We start from the raw sequence: 25,340 nt of genomic DNA, 5'->3' as shown, positions 1-25,340 counted from the left end.
AAGTTGCGCACGGACACCATACTCCCTTGCTAACAAAATAATAATAATAATAATAATAATAATAATAATAATAATAATAATAATAATAATAATAATAATAATCGTCACATCTACAAACGTCCTTCTCTTTGGCTAGCCTGAGGATAGCGCTCACATTTGAATTCCTTCTTCGAATGTCGGGCAGTATCATACAATGAATATTCCTTACCTTCACAGATAGTTTGAGCTGTTTCCTCTGAAAAACCCGAAACCTGAATACAGTTTCATACTCAATTTTGTCAATCGAGACGCCATCTCCTTTCTCGAGACTAGTTCAACAAGTTTCATTATGATATAAACTGGCATGATGGCATGAATATTATTAAAATACTAATCTACAATTAAGTAAAAGTTTAAATCCCTAGCGTATGCAGATCATAGTCAGGTTAAGACCTTTTTGGCTTCCCTTCGTACTAAAAATAGACTCAGATGAAATTTTTAGAACTTTTTTTTATACAAATATGTAACTCGAAAGATACCTGGATACACTACACAATTTCAGGAATTGTACTCGTTAATGTTTCACTTAATTCAAGTACTAAATTATGCCTCACCTTGAACAGCTAGAAGTAACTCATCGTTTGTCCATCTTGCATTTATCCTATTATTAGAATCTGGTGGTCTCAGGTCATCAATGCCTTCACCTGTTTTCCTCTTTAGTGAGCTAATGGTTTGCTTATTATTTTGTACCTGCATAAAAATAACACGGTTTAAACGTCAAAATTAATAATGCTATTATTACTACGAAAAGTCGTTTACAAATATCCAATGTGTTCCAACCAAAGGCAAAATGCATCTCTCATAGGAAAAAATTTCGTATATTTTATTATCTCTGTGTATTATACAGTTCTGTATCTGTAGTATATTACATTCTGATAATCTATCTTCAAAATACATTTGTTTACGAATACTTAATGAATTTTCCGTTTTCTAATCCAACAATGATTATATTTTATTAACTAATCAAATATCAGCAGTCACAAAATTTTATGACTGTAATATATTGAATTTAAGAGAGATTAATATTTCATGTATGTTTTTACTTTGCTGCTTCTTCGTGGAGCTACAACATAATAACGGATACAACTCATATGTCAGATCATAACCCCTAAAAAGACGGCCTGAGGCATATGACAAACCCATCATGATAGGATGATGCTTCAACTGATTTCTTTATGCAGGATTCTGCATTCACTAGGCGCTCCTTAAAATTCACAGTAAATGGAGAAGCCGATAGATGACAAGCAAAGGCTGAATATTCTATTACTTACTTCCGATTACTTTACACTATCTAGAAGCTAGTTATCTACAGGCTAGTAGTTATGTTGCTACTCATTAGGCAACAGAATGAGGTGAGAAATTCGTAAAGAAATTCAGTTAAAGAACTCAGTACTACCTTGGCTTGGAACATTTATTTCCTTTGAGCTTTATAACCCGCTAATTGCTTTGGACAGTGTAAATACAGTATTTTTATATTCGTATGTAATGCAAAAGGCAAATGTCACTAATAAAGCATAACTCCATACAAATTCAATGATTTATATAAAAATGAAAGGTCGCTGTATGTTTTCAAGCTAACATACAACTTGCTTCGCATTGCCGAGAAAATGAATCAATAAACTACGAATTCTAGTTCCAGAGAGCAGCGGGGAATGCATAATACAATAAATTATGGAGAAAGCTGATATATTATCTTGGCTCCAGACAGAAAGCATCACCGCTGATAATTGTGAAAGAATTGCTTGATTGTGATTTGGCTGAATGAGCAGGGCACACTATTTTTACACTTATTATTGCGTTTTAAATCAAATACTGATGATATGGAACTAAGTGATTTCAATTTCCTAACGTGCGAAGTTTGTTTTGGGAAGTCATTCAAAGTAGTTACACCTAAAAAGTACGGTAGATGTATTAAGCACATCGCGCAAGAATATAAAATGAAATTTAGATAGGTTAACTGAACGTGTTAATTAATTATAGAAACACATTATTATGGAAATTAATTATAGAAGTTACATTCAAATTTTGATGCCTCACTTGAGATATGTATGTACTGTTCAGTTTTCTTATTAATAATGCTAGTAATTTTACATGACTTCTCCCACGTGCGTATTTACAATGCTTCTTTTTCTTACTACGTGTTTGTAGATGTATTTTTTCCAGCCACAAAACGTCTGCTGATAACCGTTGTGTGACACATGCACGCGCTGATGGATATACGGTTCGATGAATTGGTTTGTTTAAATTGATTCTAACATTTAGACGAAAGCTATTCCCTTTACAACCTTTTCCAATCGTCTCACACCGAAGAATTTCTGTTCTTACTTACGATTCAGTCCGAAAATGGGTGAGTATTCAGCATCGTAGCAGCACACATTAACCTAGTAAAGAGATAACGACCAGGAATATAAAAATTATGTCCTTTAAATTCTCACATCGTGTATACAATTATTTTGGCGCAAGGGTTCGTTTATATTTACATACAAAATTGTATTGCAGTAATGCATACAATATCGAAGAGAATGAATGATAGTATCTTCTACTTTTGTCCTGACATCATCAAAAAATGAAATAGCATGTATGATTAATTGTAACAACTCCCATCGGTATTTAGCTGTAATAAAAGCCGACAGTGATTGTTGCATTGTGCAAGTGACAATATCCGCACCATATATTTGGATGCAAAGCAGGCTTGCTTTTAAAGGCAAGAAAACGTCACCTCTTTACAATTAAATCTGGAACTTTCTCAGTTTCTTAAATCCATGACAAGGATTTTTTCTCAATTGATAGTCAAAGGAAATCTATCACTGTGTACTCCTTACGTCAACACAATCCCAAGGGAAGAAAATCACAGGCTATCGACAAGTGGGAATCAAGTAAGCGTCTCCACGTTATTGGCACCTATAAAAGAAACTGCAGGACCTATCTCGGAGTCAGGCAGTCAGTACGTCAGTTAGGAATTGATCAGTATACGATTAGTCGTCTAGTATCAGTCAACAAGTAGAAGCTCCTCAATGAATTTCATTAGACTGCTAAAATTTATCGCAGTGTGCTTTTACCATCTAGAGATCTAATGAACTTTGACTAAACATATTGAACTTGGTGATGCAACGAGTCTCAAGAATTATCCAAGTGAGTATCAGTATTTTAACAGCCAATTGAGGATTTGTACACAGTGACCCTAAATTGCACATTTTGACTAATTATGTTTCCATTAGATTTCATTCGAGATAGGCGATTTATTACTTTTTACGATCTTTTTCAAAATCCTAGTTTGCATTACTTCCTTCTATGTCTAAGAGGAGAATCTTATTTTCAATTTCACTCATTTTATCTGAATAATCATACGTACATTGTTATATTCATTTAAAGTACGTCTGTTACATTCATTATTATCTCTCAAACCTTTAACAATCTGCTCTACCAACTACAAATTTAAGGAAACGATATATCACGAAATCGTCAACTCTGTCTGGCGACAAAGGACATTCGTATTGTGTAAGGTTTGCACGATTAAACATTTACCGCAATACATAAGTTACACTAATTTTTGTATTAATATTATCTTAAAAATTCTAATCGATCAAAGACGCATGTTTTCTCTATTTCTCATACAATAATTTTTTTTTTTTTAAAACTTGAATCGATTGTTGGAGTCATCGTAGTAGGGAACTGTACATAACAGGAAAAAGATTATTTTGAAGTGCAAGAACCGCGCCGAGTCTCTTAACAGTATTACAGTCAGTTACGATATTTGTACAATCTTACTCAATATGACTGGCCATCAATCACAGGGATAATTTAGATATCACTAAAAACTGTGCTTGGAGCTCCACATAAAGTAATTACTGTTTCGCATAAACTGAGGAAATTTGAAATGTTCAATGCTCTTAGAAAAGAGAAAACAAATGAAATCTTTAAGTTTTACGTCCCACAGTTATGCCGGTTAGGCTAAAGGAGACGGTGATGATGGGAAATGAATAAAATGGTGGAATGAAGAAAGGAGGAGGAAACGGGAAAACCCCGAGAAAACCCACAAGCACGGTGTTTGTCCACCACAAAGTCCACACGGCGCGAGCTAGGATCGAACCAGGAACTCCAAACACCGGAGGTGAACGCTCCACAACGGAGCCACTGCACCCCCAAAAGAGAAAAGAAAAAAATCCAATATATAAAACGAAATTTTTTCATACTTGTGATACAAACATGTAATATGCTCACGAAAATGAGAAAATTAGAAATGAGAAAATGCGTCTCGCAGAGCACGTTAATAAGAAATACATTAACGAAATATAGCCACATTAAATTGCACTCTTCTAGCTTGCTGCAATATCTACGTAATTACAACGTTGCTTAACAATTTAAAATAACATTATACGTTATTTAGTATTTCAACATTTACTTCTTTTATCAGTTTTCTCTGGTTTATATATAACTTCGCTACATACCTCGTTAAATTAAAAGTTCTTACCCTTAATATGAACGAGTTGAAGCAGGGAGGTAAAATTTAAAACTATATGCAGGTCTTTTGTATGTATGTACCGTAAAAATCAGAGTGGATTGATTTAAATCAGTCTGATTTAAATCACGATTTAAATCACTTGATTTTTTAAAATAAAAATCGTTGATTTAAATCGAATTCCGAAATAAATTAATTTAAAGTGAAAATAAGTATAATCCCGTTTCTGTTTTGTTATTTCGATTATGGAAATTAATAATCATAATACAATAAGACTCAAATATACAGTATAGTATGAAAACAAATGTCATGCAGAGGATGATTAGGGAAAATCCCGTTTTGAACAGGTAACGGAGCAATCCTGCTTTCTTCTTTTCGTAACAATGGGTTTGGGTTTTAAGATCGTTAACTATTCCAGCGGGGAAATCACTATCGACATTTAAGACGAAAATTCTTTTTTGTGCGTGTCTGTCTGTTCCTAGATAATAGGGTGTATTTAGAGGGGTCCTATCCTTTTTCCATTTTTGTTTCTTGTATTATAACTTTAGGCGAAATTTATGTATTTCATGCTGCAAGCTAGTACTGAGTTTTTAAAAATAGGCCCCTGCCAAATATAAGTAACTTTTGTGAAAACAAAGTGTCATTTTGATGAACGTTGCTGTACTTTTTCCTTAATGCTTAGCCTTTTAAATTATATAATTAAATTATTATATTTAAATTAAATTATATTTTTAGGTGATAGGGTAGAATCTTCATTATTCGATTAAAAAAGTACCAATAAGGCTTTTTACTTCGTTTTCTTCAAGACTGAAGGCATTCTAGAAAACGTTACATATGCTTTCACGCCTTTCTGCGTTGAGGCATAGTGTGTGTGATGACGTCAAATTTAAAAAAATATTTTTTTGTTATGCGTATTATTATTATTATTTTGCATTCAGAAGACTGAAATTTTGCACACTTGTTCAGTGTACCCCTTAATAATTTTCAGATGTTTTCAGATCTCTGTGTGGAAACAGCGGGGTCCAGAGAGGCAAAAATGTTTTTAAAAAAAACAATATTTTTAACAAAAATAGCTTTTTTCGTGATTTTCCCGTCTCAGATGGAGACATATGAATGGTACCGTTTCAAAGGCTGGTCTATTCTGAAGAAAATGATATACGTACTATGCTCCTAGGATAAATAGGCATGTCGCAGGAAACTGTTATCTGAGATCCTGTTTTATACGGGAATCTGGGGTATTTGGGGAATATTATTTTTCGCGGGCTTACTTTTGCACCTACAAGACTGAAATTTTGCACATTTACTCAGTGCACCCGTCAGTATTTTTCAGATTTGTTTTAGATCTCTGCCTTAAAACAGGGGGAGGGGTTCACAGAGGTATTTTTTTTTTTAAAAAAAGACATTTTAACAGAAAATTCCTTTTTTCGTGATTTACCCGCCCCAGATACATGATGGAGACATTTGAAGAGACCCGTTTGAAAATTTGTTTTATTCTGAAGAGAATAATGTACAAATCATGATCCTAGGATAAATAGGGATGTCTGAGGAAATTTTTATATTACATCCGGGTCATCGTGGGAATGTTCTTAGCTCATTGTTAAATAATTTCCTCACCCTTACTACTCAAGATAGAAGCTTGAAATTTGGTACATACATTCAATACACCCCTTAGTATTTCCCAGTTGATTTTGAGATCTGTGCGTTAACACAGGGGAATCCAGAGGGGATTAATTTTTTTTAAAAAAAAAGTAAAAAAAATGCCGATTACTCTCAAAATTTCCCGCTTCAGGGACATGATAGGGAAATGTGAATATTACCGTTTCAAAAACTGTTCTATTCTAAAGAGAGTGATGTATGTACCATGGTCCTAGGATAAATAGGGATTATGCTGTAGCTGCTTGACTGAAAGTCTATAATTTACGTTTAAACGAGCCATAATTTAAAAGGGTTAAGAAACATTGTTTGGGATTGATATAGGTTAACGATTGGGGATAATTCAAAATTCAACCCCAATACTTTCACTTAATGGCATAATTAGCATTTAATACTAATTCCTAATGCTTTTTCTTCAGTTCGCGACTTGCATTATACGAGAAGAAAGATTTGATTTAAATCAAAAAAATCGATTTAAATAAAAAAATTAACAAAAATGATTTTTTTTAAAAAAAATCATGATTTTTTTCCACCCTGGTAAAAATCAATACTGTCACTTAGCCTGCCTGTAGTTGCGATTACTAGAGCGATGGAGATGAAGGTGTCCAGCAAAAGTGAAAAAAAAAAAAAAAAAAAAAAAAAAAAAAAAAAAAAAAAAAAAAAGCGAGCTGATTTTTCATCCTTTACACACACCAAAAATACGTCAATGTAGCTACATTTGAAACAAATGCTCCATCACGCACTGTAATGAAAAAAATGGATACCACGGCACCATAAGCTGAGAGATGATTTGATTTTGACTTTTGTTTCCTTTCAGCAACGAGGCTATATGAGACGTGGACCAACTGATTAACGTGGAATCCGAACCACAATGTGCTTCCACCGGGAATCGAATCCGGGTTTACCGCGCCGAAGACGCGTACGCTAACCGCTTAGCCACGAACTCAAACTGGAAGATTACTCCCTTTTAGAACGACAACACACTTTAAGTAATAGAAAGTCGACGAACTTCACGACAAGATTACGAACGATCGAAGATTTGCTACCAGAACTACACCAGACATCATTAAGATTTCGCATTAATGCGTTTAACATATCCTTCGTGAGTTTCGAAGCATGCATAAGGTGTTATTATGGTAGGTCTTAAGGTAGTTGTGTGTTGATCTGAAATATCGAGAGTGCGGCTAGCAAAATAAAAATTGACGTTGCTGAACAGGGTCTTGATAGTTTTTAACCGTGGCTCGTAACTACTGATAAAACTTGGATTCATCATTCAAAACCTGAGTACAAATGACAAACCACGCATGGAAGCACTTCTCCTTTCACCTCCCTCAATAATAATAATAAATTTCATTTACCGGCGAGTTTTAGTTCTCACTTTCAGATTTTCAAACTATGTTATGCATAAATACGAAAATGCTCACAGTACGACTCTGTCCATCTATCCATATGTAGACAGATATGAGAGTAAAAACATCGAGATAGATCAACAGATGTTTTGATATGGTTTCTGGATATGGATTTATGAACCTACGAATAGGTTCTATCTACGTTCTTATATCTCTACTGAAGTCAAAGTAATACATTTTAACCACTTCCGGCTTTCAATATTAGATTCCAATGTCGCAGAAAGGTAAAATATAACGAATTCTTATATAAAATAACGAAAATATATATATCGTCCCAAGAACTTCCTGTCGAAGCCGGGAGTAGTACGATTTACCACTTCCGGTTTCGATATTGGACGCGTATTGTTTAGAAGTCGATCGTAGTTTCACAATGTGAAGCAAAACTTACTTGTTTCGAAAGCGAAAGTTGTTAGGAGGGACTCTTCAAAAGGATGAAATGTTACAGAGTATGCTTCTCTACTAAACGGACTGGATTTGAGTTTCGCGTACTTTTCAGCACAGAGAGATATAAGACCTAGACCTACAGTTTAGGGTACAATCCCAACTATATTAATGTGTTCAATTTCTCACGACTCTCTCACTGAGAACAGAACCCAGGATATCGTCCAAATGTCCTCAAAGAAATGAAATGAAATGAAATCTTTGAGTTTTACGTCCCACGATTATGCCGGTTAGGCTAGAGGAGACGGTGATTATGAGAAATGAATGAAATGGTGGAATGAAGAAAGTGGGAGGAAACGGGAGAACCCCGAGAAAACCCACGCACACGGTGTTTGTCCACCACAAAGTTCACTTGGCGGGAGCAGGGTTTGAACCCGGGACCATGCACCAGAGGTGAACGCTCTACCACTGAGCCACCGCGGTGTCCTCAAAGAGAAGAGGTAGCAAATGCTAAAGAAAGTGATATCAGTTTTTGTGTTTTTGCATATGCAAACCGAAGTTATGAATCTATTACTAATGGAATCTACGATTAATATGGGCTCCAAACCACGATGCAAGAGCAACCCTTATAGTATACACCGTTCCCCATCACACTATCTCGCCTTCATGAGAGCTGGATTACAGAACCATGCCACCAACCTCAGCTTGAAGAAGAAAGTGTTTCTGCTCCATGGTGATAATGCTTCCCTTCATACGTCAGATATGGCTGTAGCTAAAATGCAAGACTGTAACTTCCAACTCTCTTCTTTCAAGCCTTGTACTTCAGATCTGGTGCGTGTTCCCTCAGCTCAATTGTTTGAACCCGGTTCGCATCAGATGACGTCATTAGTGCTGTAGAATCTTATTTGCAGATAAAGGAAGGAAATTTATTAAACAGTTTGAATGTTGAAGTTTCGCGTCCGTTTCCAGCGTTCGGAGCCTATATATCACATGTAGAGCTACATTTTAAGGTAGAATAGAACCATCGTAATAGGTTCACACTTTTTAATGTACTCCAACCGAAAATCGAACTGGAGATCACATGCATCAACGGCGTCCGTGCAATTCCCTATCATCCGGAAAGGTTTCTATTCAATACGGTTAAGGCAATTACAAAAATGCTAGGAAAAATGTAGCGTGAAAAAATAGCCCGTTTGCATTACCCTATGGTGAGGTCACGAACTTTCCATTCAACTCCAGTACTTACTTGTCTCTTTAAGGATACAATTTCCCGATCCATTGCCTTAAGCATAGCCTCTCCTTGACCAGCAGGTCCAGTTGCCATGGCAACTAAATCATCATGATTTATATACATTCCTCTAGGAGGTTTACGTTTGTGTCTCATCAATATGTGATGTCTATCCCGTCCATCTCGTTTTACTGGCCCAGTTGTTGGTCGAAGCATTCCTGTTCGCCTGTAAGTAAAATCAAAGATATCCAGAAATCCAAAATAAATGTGTGTTCATAGCGCAGTAAAGTCTTTGATATCACTACTTGTTGATAGACGCTACAGGAGATTTTTTTTTAATTATCAAATTCTAACCATCCTCATTTATGTGAATGATTTCATCAACTTACTTTATTATACTGCTATTGTTTATCAGATGAAATTGCTACTATTTTGATACTAATTATACAATCTATAACCTTTCCTTCAAGTATATTATTCTTTTTACTTCTATCACAGCAAACATAGTTGCTTATAAGACCCGCCTAAATTGAGAAATTAGAAATCCACCCACAAACCCTTTAGTTATAAATCAATTACCTGACGAAGCAGACCATATCTTTAATAGTTTTACCTGGAATTTAAATTTTCGTCGAATAAATTTACTGGTTCAAATGGACAAATTTTGAAGATCTGCTTTCCTGTTTTTAAAATTAAATAAATCAACGATGCTCACGCATTGCTCTCGTATTCGATACCGAAAGTATTTATACTCCATTCAACATTATTTGCACACGTTCGTCCTAAGGAATAATATTACCGGAAAGATTGTCACCCAGAAATGAATCTGGAGAATATGTAAATTCCAGATATGATAACAGTTATAGTGCAGCATGACCAAAGATCATGTGATTTGTACTCTTGCGAAATGTCAAGAGCAGTGTTCGGTAAACATGCTGCTGTGCACCCCGTGATTTTCCTTTAAGACAATGCTCATGATATTACTTCCCGAAAGACGAAGCCCTGCACAATATCACCTTTCTCATTCATAGATAATTGGATGAACACCAATTGTTCTGAATGTTCCGCCGAAAATTCTGATCTCTAGTTATATGATTATCTTTCTAGGCCAACTAAATAAACCCACGGACTCTGAGAAAAAAAAAAGAGGAATGTTATCAATACTGTGTTAGGTAATGTTGCTTAGGATTACCTTCATAGGATAACTGACGACAATACTGAGGTCATGTTTGGTTGGCAATACACGCAGTGCGTGGAAGTTGAGTGTACTACAAATATTCTCATGGACTGGAAAACAGAACTTCTTACCTTTGTAAAGATACATTTATAAAATTCTATTGTTTACAAATAGATTAAAACCTTGCGCCTGTGTAAAGTTGTGTATTTCTGATAAAAATTATGCTGTTTAAAGACAGACCATAACATTGTGGCCACCTACACAGAGGTTGGGCAAAAGTTTATGAAATTACAACAAAGTAACAGAAAATGTGTGGTTTTACTAGGATGACAGAACACATTACCAACTTAACAATTATAATTCTTGGATGTTATACATAGAATTTATTCTCTACGGTCCTTTTAAGACTTGTAACCAACATTTGATCGCAACTATATCTGCTACCTTTGTTCTAAAATTATAAGATATTCGTAATAAGATATAATTTCACTCGGAACTTGTTCTAGAAACCTGCAACAGTAATGTACCGCATCAGAAAAAGTGAATGAACTAACACTAACCTATAATGCTGGAAACAACTGTTACACATATTTCCCTTTGAGGATTGATGAACATGAGTGCAGCTAATACCACAATTTGAACACGAAGACTTGGTTGCCTCACCCTCTTTCTGCAATATAAAATAATATACAGAACTTAAGAGAAACATTCTCTACATAATCACATTTCATACAAACATAAATGAATTACAGTAACCAAAATATTTTCTCAATACTTCATCCTCCCCGCACTCCATATTACGCCTTTTTATTCTCAGTGACCTTTGTAACTTACGAAGCTTTGGTAATTTCATTATATATACACAAAATTTTGATATTACGAAACATTTACCCTTTCAATTTAGCTCATCTACACCATGCTGAGATTAACTGTAACTTGAATCTACTGGTAGGTCCCTGTTCCTTAGCTCTACAGCACTTTACTAGGAAATTCCACTAATGAAGTCTTCATCTTGAGAATACTAAACTTCGACAATTACCAATCGGAAAGGCGTTAAGTGCATTTAAATATTTATTTTATCTGCTATCAACCGAAGCAGTTTCTCAAAATTTCTTTTCAGAAATTCTACTATAGATCTATATTTTACGAACGGTTCTTTCTGGAAAGATTTTCTTCAAGGAGCTAACTTTCTCTCTGCCATCCCTCCTTATTCAAAATGTCTGTCATTTCCATTTTTCATATCTTCTTATTTAACATTTCAGTTGTACTTTCTTGGCACTAATATTCATTCACATTTATTCGAAATGGATTGATGTACTTTCTTTTATTATTCTCAAGGGCTAAATAAATTACTTCAGAAAAAACAATAAGTAAAATATTTAAAAATAGTTTCCCCAACTACTTTGCACTTAAAACAGCATTTAGAAGAAATGTACGTGTGCCAGTCAGAAAGTTAGTTGCACTCCTTCGTAAATATTTTCGGTCACAGGCTATTGTGATGAAACTGTGTGGCAACACTGCACGTAGCTGTATCGTGTGACGTAGCGGCTTTCACGAGACAAGTAGAGGTGTTCTGATAATCAGTCGTAAACATGTCTCGACAGCTGCAAGTGGCGTCCAAACTGGAAATGTGTGCAGTAATTCGTTTTTTGTAGGCGAAAAGGTGTAACTGCACTAAAATTTATCGGCAGTTACATGGAGTACATGATGAAAATGCAATGTTACGTCAAGCTTTCGCGAAATGGTGCAACATGTTTAAAAACGGATGTACAGATATTGGTGATGCTGAGCGCGAGGGAAGACCATCACCTTCCTTATAGCTTAGACCTTTCACCGTGAGACTTCCATATGTTTGGCCTCATGAAAGATGAACTTTCAGAGCGACGATACCACTCGGATTACGAGATGCAAGCTGCAACCCAAGAACGGTTATCGGGCATTGGACGGGATTTCTTTGCAGATGGTATAGAAAAACTTATACCATGTCTCGACAAATGCTTAATTAACGGAAGTAGTTACACTGAAAAGTAGACTGTGAATGGAACTTTACGATACAAATAAGGTTATTGTAAAATTTCTATCCTGTTTTATTTTATTAAGTAGTGCAACTAACTTTTATGACTGATTCTCGTAAATTAAGAAATTCAGAATAAAATAATTATAACCAAAAGTATTATTTCGAAGCAATTTAATGATTTGTATCGTTTCTCTCAAAATTTCGAAAGTTGTAAAAAAGAAGTACGATATATATATATTGTGAGATCTGTACAAAGACTACACCTTGCAGCTTAATTCTTGAAAATATTTACCTTTGTTTCATTCAATCATAATATTAAAATAAAATAAAATAATCTGAGTTTTCGATCAAGCTACTCATTAAATGGTCATTCGTTAAGAAATTAAAAAAAAAAAAAATACGGAAACATCAAAACTTTTTTTTTTCAAGCACAGATATGTTTGTTTTGAACTTTGAAGATTTTCTTTATTCTTAAAATCATAAAATTATTAATCAACATAAAATTACTTCAAATTCTCTGTCTATGGTCGTTTTCCACTGCTTTTTCTCCAGATTTAAGCAGCATAGTTTTTTTTTAAAAAAAAAAAAAAAACAAATGTGATTTATAGATGGATTACAAACACTGCTACAGATAGATTAGTATTCTCGCGAAAAGCGCTAATATTTATTAAAGCTTTGCAGAGACAATAAATTTACAAATAAGCATATGCAGAAAGTATTATCATTAGTCATTTTCAATATTGGAACACATTATTTTAAATTTCATAATTTAAGTTCGTAGCGTAAAGATGATCACAACCAGCTCCATAAAAAATTACGACTAAGTTAAAAAGTACAATAAGAACACAGATACATACATACATAAACGTCTGAATTCCAGTTCTTCTCTTTAACAGTGAAACAAAGTAAAATAATAATAATAAAAAAAACTTACAATTTGGATTTAGCGTAAATTAATAAACAATCATCTGAATAAATTAATTTTCAGTTTGGGAGTTGATTATCAGTCGTACTGAAAACTAGTTATCTATTTATTAAATCATCAAAATTGATTTTAAAAAATTGCCGGAAAAAATTACGGAAAACTTATTATGAAATATTTATTGATTTTTCTAATCCGACATCGTTAGCATTAAAGTAAAAATGACTCTACAAATACAAACTTTGTATAACGACGATAACGAAACCCGTCGAAGCGTAATACAAGGAATGGTTACTATATTACTCTAGGTATACTAAAGGAAATTCTATACCTGTTAATCTGAAAACTAACACGCAGCGTTGTTCTCAGTACTTATTTTTATTTATTTATTTATTCTGTACGTACATATTCTTGTTCAGGATTTTGATTTCAATCTATACTATACTAGCCGAAAGCAGTGAAAGAAGATTCCCCCATAACTAGGCCTTCTATCTGAATATTTTTTTTTCTTTCTTTGAGAATGAAATTTGTTGTAAGGTGAAGTTACAAAATATTTAATGTTTCAAATATTTCTGAATCTCTGAATTTATTTTCTTGCAGCCATTTTTGGGTGTTTTCAATAGCAACATCAATGAGAATGGAATTTACATAATGCTGAGCACTCGCGCCAGAAAAGCAGTTGATCAGTATTCGAGTTCCTGCTAGATCTGTGGTCAAATGTTCAGATTCTTTTAGTTTTCCCACCTTTTTTTTTGTATATATATATATATATATATATATATATATATATATATATATATATATATATATATATATATATATGCTTTGCCTGTGAAACTACATAATACGTAGACCCATCACTTTATACATTGTGATATACAGGGGTAGACAAGAAAATCTAAATACGCTTCATACAAGACACGTAAGTTTGGCTCTCCACTGTACAACACGTGTTGCGGTTGCCGATTATTTTTTGTTGTCAATGTATCATGTGGACCATCCTCTTCCGTCAGCAGCAACCAGTTCACCTGTGAGTGTCATGGTGTGAAAGTGGTGCGGTAAAATGGGCGACCTGACAGACTTTCAAAGAAGCATGGTCGTTGGTGCCCGTCTGGTTGGAGCTTCAGTGGCGAACATTGTGGGGGTATCGAAAGGCATTGTGTCCAATGTCACGAGGGCATACACAATTCATGGGCAAACGACGTCTGCAAACCACAACAGTGGTCGAAAGACAATCCTGTCAGATAAGGACCGGAGGGCATTAAAACGGATTGTAGCAGCTAAAAAGAAGACCACTGCAATGAAAATTACGTCTGAACTCAATTCCGGCCTACAGAAACCGGTTTCATCGAAAGCAGTGCGATGGGAACTTCAAGAAATGAAAATTCATGGCAGGGACGCTATCGCCAAACCCCTGGTCACAGAAGTAAATGCGAAGAGGCGTATCCAGTGGTGCAAGGACCACAAGGCGTGGACTCATGAGCAGTGGAAACACGTAATGTGGTCCGATGAATCGACCTTCATCTTGTTTCCAACAACCGGTCGTGTTTAAGTATGGAGAACATCGTCGCAGACCTATGATACAGACTGTCTGCTCCCAAGTGTAAAGCATGGGGGTGGTTTTGTTACAGTATGGGCAGTGATATCGTGGTTTTCTGCAAGTCCCATCATTGCCCTGCATGGAATGATGAATGCTAAGGCGTATGAGGCCATTTTGGGGGACCAGGTTCTACCCATGGCCCAAATATTGTTCCCTGATGGTGATGGCATCTACCAAGATGATTTGGCACCCTGCAAAAACGGTGAAATCATGGTTTGAGGAGCATGACCAGGAGCTATCACACTTCCCCTGGGCCCCACAATCACTAGATCTGAACATCACTGACTCATTGTGGTCTGAGTTAGAAAGGCGTGTTCGGTCTCATTACCCTCCACCAGCATCCCTTAAAGACCTGGTTGGAGGAACAATGGTACAGAATTCCACACACCACGATTCAGGAGCTGCATACGTCCATTCCACGTCGGATCCATAGCGTCCATTCCATGTGTTTTGGACGCAAAAGTAGGCCCCACACCATACTAGGTATGATTTTCACAGTTTTGCAAACTTTTTATTTTTTTGTCCAACCCCTGTATATATATATATATATATATATATATATATATATCCCGCATTTCACTCAATCAGATTTATACATCCACTACAATCTACCTTCGTCATCTAACAGCGCATCTGAAACAAGCCTCAATAGGATCAAAAGTAAGTAGCAAAGGAAAAATCACGACACATTTCACCGTAGTAGCTGAAGAGTATTAATACTAGTAACCATGCATCAACCAGGTTTTAAATAACTGAAAACAAAAATTTTCGAAGATTACCTTGGAGAAGTTCCGAATATCTACGTTATGTATACCAAAGTTTAAGACACATTGTTGCTGAAGTTGCCGAAAATATACCAATGACACGGTGTGACTATTTGACAACGTGAAACAACGATAATACAACTAACAGAAAAACCTCTGTTACTGTACGCACAATTAACCTTTATTCGCAAGACAATAAGATTTTCGTGCTACACCTTTGAGAAACACTAAACTGAAAAGGTATGTACACGGAGAAGCAAAATATAATTCTTAATAAGTCACCACATTTAGCAATGCAACGTTAAATCCTCTTAAACAGAAAACAACGCAAATTTTAGCATATAGCAAGGACTTATTCATAAATATATCGCTGCCAACATTATATCGTTTGAATCCTTAAAAATTTCATACATTAAGTCACGTTCCGTTTCAAAAAGCTCTAGCTTTGGAGAACTATCCTTCGGTTTCCCATTTAACACCACCACGAATACCACAGCACCACATTTAACATATTTCTCACTTCAACACCTCTTTCTAGTCATTCGTCAAACATTCTTGTGAATCAATAACTGTATGCGGTTACTCCCGTGCTACTTCGCCATCACAAAATGTTTTATTTCACTCGAATTCTACAATCCTACCAAAGACGAAAATACAGAAAGCATATTGCACTTTACACAAATTGTACGTTTCCTTCTAATTTAAACTGTATCCAAAGATGGTACCACAATGTTTTATGATTAAGCACGAGTTTTCTAAAAGTGAATGCCTTTAACGATATTTTTACTTTGTTCCATGTTACACAGAGAATACTACAACTGTCGTACTTACTTACTTCATTCAAAAATGACATTAACTTCCGCTAATAGTGCAACCACTTTAATGTAAGCATAAAATAATAAAACTGTTTTAGTATGATGTTTGTGTATTTTTGCACTGCTGGATTCTATGGTAATTTTAAGATTTCACAATACAGTGCTCGAATAAACGATATGTAATCCAAGTGAAAATTTTCTTTATTAACAAATCATATGGCAATGAATGAAAGAAAATGCAATTTTCACCATGAATACTTAATACGTTTAATTAAATTTAAAACTAATCTAGTATTCTAGCAGAAATAAAACAGCAATACACAGCATGCATCATAACATGATGAATAGAATTTACATTTGATTTGCCGCATTCTTTTATGATTACGTTAGTGCAGATTTGCAATATGTTAAGACATTAGTTATTACGAGTAAATTAAAGAATTTACTGAAAAAAATGTCAAAATATTAGCTGATTTTCGCAAATAATATAACAAAAATTAATACAAAACACCTAGGGTGACGTAGTATTGTCCGATGGACATCCAGTAACATGGTCCAACACCTGCCAACATATCCCAACATAAACTTCGTGAATGAGATTATTTGGGATGATTTTTAACCTAGAGTTTGATATCGTGCAGCTACAGAGAGAAAAAATGCATGTCTCTAAAGCAGATGTGAGTACTGACACCACAAGCATAGCACCATGGAGCTAAGGAAAGGATGAAGCAAAAACAAATATACCCCATATACAACTTGCAAACAAAATGTCTGCCTACCTCTTCACTCTGAACAACACGAGGAGGAGAACCACTTTTGCGTCGAATACCTCTGTGTATGGTCCATTTCTTAAACAAGACATAAACCAAGAAAATTAACCCCTACCTCCAAAATTAACAGCAACATATACATATATTATCTCAAGTAAATTACATGTCTCTTACAAACGACGGAACAAGTAACAGATGAACGTAAGAAAAATAAGGCTTTATACTTTTACTCTGTACTGTTCCTTATTTCTTAAATCCAACCAATTTGATTCTCACGATTGGTGTTTTAACTGCACAAAACTTGATTTCTTCAAAATTCGACGTAGATAGTTAACCAAATATATTACAACCCATTTAACCAAACTTTAGACTAGTGATTTAGCAACAACAAATAATAATAATAACAATAATAATTTAAATATGTGACCGGAACAAAAGGAACCCAGAAGCGGGTATGGAAAAAAATTACTTACCAGGAACAAGACAAAACCCTATCAAATATAAACACAAATAAATTAAATCTTTCGCAAAACACTTCATCAGTTAGAAGAAAAAAATAGACGAAGATATCTTGAAAGGAAAATCAACAATTAAGCAGCGACAATATGATGGTTATAGTGTTGTCAAGCTGAAAGTGAGGGTCTAGTAGAGGAAATTAATTCACTGGATGGGTTCCAATAGGACGGGAAGAAGAATTAATGAAAAGGAAGCATATATATATATATATATATATATAAAAAGATGTGAGTAAACGTAACATAAATTATATGAAATAAAAAGAACAAAGGTAATACAAAAAATAACAAAAGGACAAAATATAAATTGAAAATGGATAATAAAGACAATAAAAATTAATTAAACTTATATTAAGAAGACAAAACGGATATATGAAAAACACATTGCGCGTTGTATGGGAAAAGACGGTTAAGACTTAAGGTGCAGTTCGTGGAAAGCATAGTGCTATGCAGTGTCTTTTTGCTCCTCTTCATTTTATATACATATACGCATCATTTATGAAATATAATTTATATTTACGAAATTTTTATTCTATATTCTAAGTTTTACCCACTTCTTTTGATACACTGTTAGCCATTAAAATTCAATACCAAGGAAGTTAAGAATATGTAGTGCATGGAAGGATAAACAATTAATTAGCACGACAATCTCATGAAGCAACAGAGGTGCCGCGTATGTCATCAAGTACCAACAAGCAAAAGCAGGACAGAAAGCCACAGTTCAATGGTGGACAAAAGTTGGTGTGACGTGTGTACTTGAATACGGTCAAAAGGTGCATCGTCGTCGAATGTGGCAGTCCGTCCAGCACGTTTCGGCCTCTGATCGCGGACGAATAGTGACGCATCGCAAGTGTGGTTTATACTTTCGCAACATTGGTACCTGTATTAGAAGACGAAATGCGGCAAGAGTGCTGCGCATATGGACTCGATAGCTCCACGAAGACACTACGAAGCGACACGCCGGATCCTAACAACCGCGCCACACCACAGGCCGAGAGAACAGATGGCTTGTGCGGATGGCTTTGGCGGATCGGACAGCCACATCTCGCACACTGGCGCAAGCACTGGAGGCTGCTGCACAATGGGGCAGCACGGTGTCCATTGCTGCGACTCCCCGCAGACTGCACAGCATAGGTATGGGAGACACTATAATGGTATCGCGAATGTCGCACAAAGAGACGAATGACAGAATATCATCTTTTCAGATGAATCCTGCTTCCGTCTTTAGCATCATGATGACCGCTTTCAGCGTTATCGTGGCACCAGGGTGGATGACGCGTGCATTTTCCAACGCGTCCTGCATTCTGTACTCACTCGTGCCTCTATGCTTTGACGGACATTTGACCAGCCAAAGTACACTGACAAGGTGCTGGACCCGCTTGGGGTCCCTTTAGTGCAGGTCCTTCCAGGAACTACATTCCAGCAGGACAATGCTGGCCCTCATATTCCTGTCTTGATACATTTTTTCTCTGCTTCTTTTGCCAGCCTGTTGCCTCGTTCTCTCACCGATTAAACACTTCTGGTCAATGGTTGTACAATGTTTTTCTCATACTTGTGAATTCCAATCGCTATAGTTGATGAGCTTTAGCATCATGTCGAAGACGCATGGCGTACCACACCCCAAGAAGACATCTCGATGTCTCGCCGTGTTGCAGCCGTTCTGACCAAACATGGTTGACCCACAGGCTATTGAACGTAGTCAGTTCTGCTCCGCACAGAGCCACAAGTTTAATCATTTGCTACTTGTACCATCAGGACTCTCTGCCTACCAATTTTAATAGTGCTATCTTGTCTTCTTCTTGGTGTTACATTTTTGATATCGAGCAATATATATATAAACCGTAAAGTAAATTATTTCTTTTCGCCTGCATTTTTATGGATCAGCTTGTTCCATAAGTTTACGTTGTGCCACGAACTCTTCCATTTCAAGTTACAAATACTATCATATGACTAGAGAGAAATATTGCATCGCTCCGCGCTTTCTCAATTACTCCTTTTCGTGTGATGAAGCGTTTAGCGTAAGCTTATTCATTTTTATTTTTTTAATTGGCTGATAGTAGTTTGTGTCATTCCTAGTATGTAATTTATAAATATATACCGGGTATTTCAAATAAAATATTCAGTGCTTATACATTACAAACAGCTGGAGATAAAAGAATAAAACAAAAATTACGACAGAAAAATATCAGTGTGCGCATCAAATAATGGATTATCTTTGCCTAACATGATCCCCTATCATGGAGCTCTAGGATGGTCACTCGAAAATTTTAATTCCATTTGATACACCATCATCATCTCCATGTATCATCTGACACACGATAGTACACACTATGGGGCACACAGAACGCTTTATTCGGCGTGCCCTTTGATATTTTTGTATCTCACGTTTTTTTGTGTTTTTTGCGCCGTTTGTGATATACAAGCACTGTACGTTTTATCTGAAACACCCAATATATATATATGTTTACTCAAAAACACACCATTCAACAACAAAGCTAAACGAAGAATGTACTGTGAATTCTGGTTCTTCATTTAATTTGCACCTCACTACAAATTTCGTATTACAATCAAAACAGGACGGTAAAATAACATGAAATGAAATTTTGTGCCTAAAACCTATGTCATTAAACCTGAACGACAAAGGTTGATAATGCATATGAATAATAGCAAGGAAGATTAACTGAGAAGTCGCAAGAACATCTCAAGAAAATCTAAGGACGAGTGTATGTGTCAACTACAAAGCCCAGAAGGCGCAATCCTCTATTTTGCCATCGTGATCTCAAAAAGCAATTCAGTAATTACAGTTTCCCATACAGTATAATTATTACACTTATTATTTAAAAGTGTAATACTGTATTGTAATAATTATTACAATAAAAATATTCCCTTTAACATCACAAACATATACACGCAACTTTCAGCAGATATATTATTCAAATCAAAATTAAGCTTTGCTTTATTTTAAATAGAAAGACATATTTAACTTCAAAAGACATCGTGAGTTCAGGCAAATTTTACGGTGTGTGTCAGAAGGAACAATTTCGATGCAAACTTTTCAAACTGTATTAGATCGTGTCACATCATTTATGTAATTCAACATAACTACGCTCTAACATATTAGTAACAGTATAAAATAGGATCACAGTTCATAGTGTATTCAAAACTAATTAAGTACTCTTTCGGTTTTCGCGGTTTTATCATTAGTACAAAACTTGATTACACTAATATTTAAGAAAGCAAATTAAAGAAATGGCGTATAAAGGCGATGAATTGTATCAAACGTACTCACTTCACTGCTCTTTTCCTCTAACTACTGCAACAACTTGGTCGCATTCGCCGTCCGTTGTCAGTTTAATAGACCGAACTATTTTCTTTTATCGTAGAATGTTCCTCAAATCAATTTCGCTTTATCCTGTATGTTGATTATGACTCTTTAATCTCAGTTGTACATTGTTTCTCAAAGTAAATATTTTGGGTCATGATGTTCCAATGTTTCAATTCCTTACAAAATTGACGAGAAAACTTTGCAGTTATACCGTCAACTGGTAAGTTGAAAATTTATTAGAAAAACAGCAAACCACGTATGTACTAAAAGTGGATACCAATCACGAGTGATTAAAGTAAAATTTGATTTCGGATTCCGCTGTTCAGCAAGATGTGTTTCTTTTACATTTGGTAATGAACAAAAATTTTAAATCTCAAATCAAAATACAGGACTCGCTAAAATTAGATATACTTCTTTTTCTATATATAATGGTAACCAAGGAAGTTCTGTCGCTTTTTCACCCACCACCTTCGAATATCGATATATCACCTAAGACGTACCTGGAAGATCAAAAATAGTCCCCATCAGCATCGACGACCTTCTGCCAACGTTCTGGAAGTCCATGGATTCCATCGCGGTTCAACTTGGTGGGCCATGAAGCGAAGCAGGTATCAAATGCATTTTGCACCTCTAATTGGGATTTGAACTGGCGCCCTCTAAGGTTTGTCTAAGGAATGGAACAGGTGATAATCGGACGGTGCAATGTCCGGGGAGTATGGTGGATGCAAGTGTTTCTCATCCAAGGCATAGAATGGTGTCCCGGGTCATCCTATCCACGTGGGGCTTAGCGTTGTCCTGTAACAGGAGAACCCCTTTGCGATCCAGAATTTTGAGTTTTTTTTTCTTGAACACGGCTCAACTACTGACAGTACACAATCGAATTGATGCTCTGACAAGCTGGTAGCAGTTCCCAATACACAATGCCGCGAGCAGTCGATCAAACACACAGGAAGATGATCTGGTGTAGTGCTGGTTTCAGCTGTTTTGGAACAGATTCATGGGGTACTAATTAATAACGGCGGCGCCGTGGAATTTCGTACAGAACCCACTTTTCATCACATGTCAACAACCTGTCTAGAAATGGCTCCTTCCTCAGACGAGACAGCAAAGAAACACGCGTGTCTGTTTGCATTGCCTTCTGACTCGGCGTCACATCAGTGGGACCCACCGACTCAGCTTGTAGTGCTTCCCAAGTTGATGCAGGTGCTGCCGAATGGTTTCTCCAGTCACATTGAATTATAGTCCCAGTTCCTCACATGTCTGGCCACTGTTCCCCTCAATTGGTGCCTAAAGACTAATTTTGGACGTGGTCTTCCGGCGCGTGGTGCGTCTTTGAGTGTTTCGTCACTCCTCAAGTGTTTCCTTAAACTTGTTAAACCACCTCTGCACTGTCCGCGTAGTTGCGACACCCTCAGCACAGGCCTGGCATATCTTCCACCCCGCTGCAGCGGAGTTTGACCCCAGTTTGAACTCGTACAGCATACATGCCCTTATGACGCTCTGTGGAGGTCCAATATTCATTCTGTTCTTATGCGAGTTCACGGTGTAACTGAACTGACACATCGAGGTAGTATGTTGGATATACCCACATCACCAACTGACCTTCGACTTATCTCCATTCGCATACAACTTACGATGTGAGGGCCAATTCAAAACAGCCCTCCACAAAAAGCGACAGAACTATCTTGGTTACCTTTATAGTATGTTGTAATGAGATAAATAAGTGAATAAAGAAATACATAATAAAGACTAAACTAATATATAAGAGAAATTTTTCCACAGTTCTGAGAATTTTGTTTAAAATTTTTAATTTAATTACCTTTCTTATACCGTATACTTTTGTCTAGCTGTGTGCACATATCTCGGCAAGAAACCAAACTTTGCAGGCCATCTTTACAGAACTTTTTCGGAGTCTTTTGTCCACCGATCTACACCATATTTTCATTGCGGTATTAGAACTTTGCTGTTTCTGCTATAGTTCCAACAGACGGGATTACCCAACAGCCTGCAACCTTGATGACTTTCAAGGTGATTGTGCAGAATCTCATGAATATGCCAATATACCATATTTGAAGGGATGTAAGACAATTCTATTTTTTGTATTCAAAACGTTCTGACTGCATATTATAGACAGATAGATAGATATGTGAAGTAATATTTCAGCAATAAATATATGCGGAGTGAATAATACCTAACGAAATTAGAATCGCACATGCGTCTGGGAATGTCTACAGCACATGCCTCCAGAGAGAAAAGCATACCCTATGTCAAGGTAAATAAACCGATTGTATATTGAGCAGAGGACACAAAGCCATGCCAAAAATCAGTACTGTGAACAATGCAACAAAGTCTCGTAACGTATATTCACTCGAGCACGTGTTAGACAAACGCTTCTTCACGATGTGAACTGAAACACTCAGTCGATGTACTAAGGGACCTGCCTCCCTACTCCCCCTCTCTCTCTCTCTCCATCCTCGGTTTGGGTGGCCTCCCTCTGTTCAATATGCGACCGGTCTTACCTGCTGTTCACCGCAAGGAAACAAGGAAGGCATCAACACAAGAGAATATTTATTGAAATTGAAATTAAAAACTCTGTATCGGAGTGTAAGACGCAATTACATTTTTTGGCTTATTCTCAAAGATAAAAAGTGCATCTTATACATCAAAAACATATAAATGTCAATACTTGCGCTAACTTCGTGAATAGTTATTCGTTTGTCTTCCTGCAAAAGACTCTTCACAGCAATGATGTTAGCTACAGCTGTGTTTGGGTATCCAATATTGTATTATACATACTACATTAGAACGTATATTAGTTAAGTTTTGTCAAGTTTTAAGTCAATAAATCCAGCGAAAAACTGTACACTTTCGTTCTGCAGATATTGCCAAACTCCCCTTATGAATTTAAGATGTTTAAATATCCTCTTTCCACGTAAGAAAATTATGAATTTTTGAGAATTAGACGCATCATCCGTATTTTTAAAATTGACACAAGAAAATATGTATATGTTCGTTAAGAGGCTAACTCCTACTAGCAGCGTTCACACTAGGCAAATATGTCACTGCTTACAATGCTATTCTATTTATTGCCTTCACACCTACAGGCAAGAATGGTGAAACAAAATAAATGTTTCGGCCATTTAATATGTAATATCACCTTTTTTGCACACGTTAATACTGGTTATTAGCTCTGAATTATTCAGCAACACAGCAAATATCAGAACTCTGGAAGCATCTCTCGTATCTAATATATGAAGTATCATATATATATATATATATATATATATATATATATATATATATATATATATATATATATATATTATATATAAAATCAATACAACTTTCACATTTCAACTGAGTATTCTTACATGCCAAAATAATAATAATAATAATAATAATTCTATTTCTCACACGAAAATAAACTTACATATAAGAAATTACGAATAAACAGCAGTCTAAATTGCTTGATGCAGCGGCTATGGACCACAATGTCACATTTTCAACATTACGACTGAATATTAAAAAATAAAATAAAATAAAATAAAATAAATAAATAAAATAAACCGTAAAAATCAACCTCAACCAGACTGTTAAGAGTTACGTAGTCAGCGACAGAGCAAACTTATTAACTAAAACCTTCAGAACTCAACATTCCCGATTTCTTTTTTAAAGTTTAACATTTTCGAATTATATCCGTAGGTTTAAAAAAAATGAAAACGAAATGAAATCTTTAGTTTTACGTCCTAAGGTTCTGTTCATCAAGCTAAAGGAAACGGATCTTTAATGAAAGTGAATGACTGTGAAAGACCTGGTGGAATAAGAATGGGAGGAAACTGAAGAGGCCGGGAAAATCCACGGGCACTGTGCTGTCCACTACAACCTCAGAGGGTCTGAGATCGAACCAGGGGACTCCTCACACCAGAGATGATTATTCTATAACTGAGTAATAGTCAGCACATGGGACAATTTTATAATACTAAGTGTACCTCTTCAAGTGCCTTCACATTTTGACTCCTACTTAATTTTCGGTAGCTGCTGCTATTATCTTCATATAACTTTACCATAAGGAATTTTGGGAGGAATTTACGTAATCATCAGGTTTTACTAACATGAAATTTCAAATAATTTGTTACCTGAATATAGAAGTTATTAAATTGTGCAGATATGTGATGTACTTCTCAGACAAACATTATGTAATGTAGATGTTCTACTGCGAGATCATAATAATCTACACAAATCGTGCAGTTAAATCTACGTTTTGAG

At 35.8% G+C, this 25,340-nt stretch overlaps 1 protein-coding gene across 5 annotated transcripts in view; it reads right to left on the bottom strand.

Annotated features, from left to right (window-relative positions):
- The window catches only part of LOC145695151 (REST corepressor 3-like), a 59,783-nt gene that overhangs the window by 9,592 nt on the left and 24,851 nt on the right, over positions 1–25,340 (bottom strand). For 3 of the 5 annotated variants that reach the window (XM_081772092.1, XM_081772090.1, XM_081772091.1), the window contains exons 6-9: positions 17,244–17,312; positions 10,907–11,016; positions 9,188–9,395; positions 594–729 (exon numbers count right to left, since the gene is read on the bottom strand). In XM_081772092.1, the coding sequence (XP_081628218.1) occupies positions 594–729; positions 9,188–9,395; positions 10,907–11,016; positions 17,244–17,312 (523 nt within the window). The remainder of the gene's footprint in view (positions 1–593; positions 730–9,187; positions 9,396–10,906; positions 11,017–17,243; positions 17,313–25,340) is intronic. The other 2 variants (XM_081772094.1, XM_081772093.1) reach the window with 1 other exon arrangement.

Source organism: Thermobia domestica, chromosome 9, assembly GCF_964235325.1.
Source record: "Thermobia domestica chromosome 9, izTheDome1.hap1.1, whole genome shotgun sequence".
Lineage (NCBI taxonomy): Eukaryota > Metazoa > Arthropoda > Insecta > Zygentoma > Lepismatidae > Thermobia > Thermobia domestica.
Note: the sequence above shows the minus strand (reverse complement) of the source record. Positions and strands in the feature narration are given on the sequence as shown.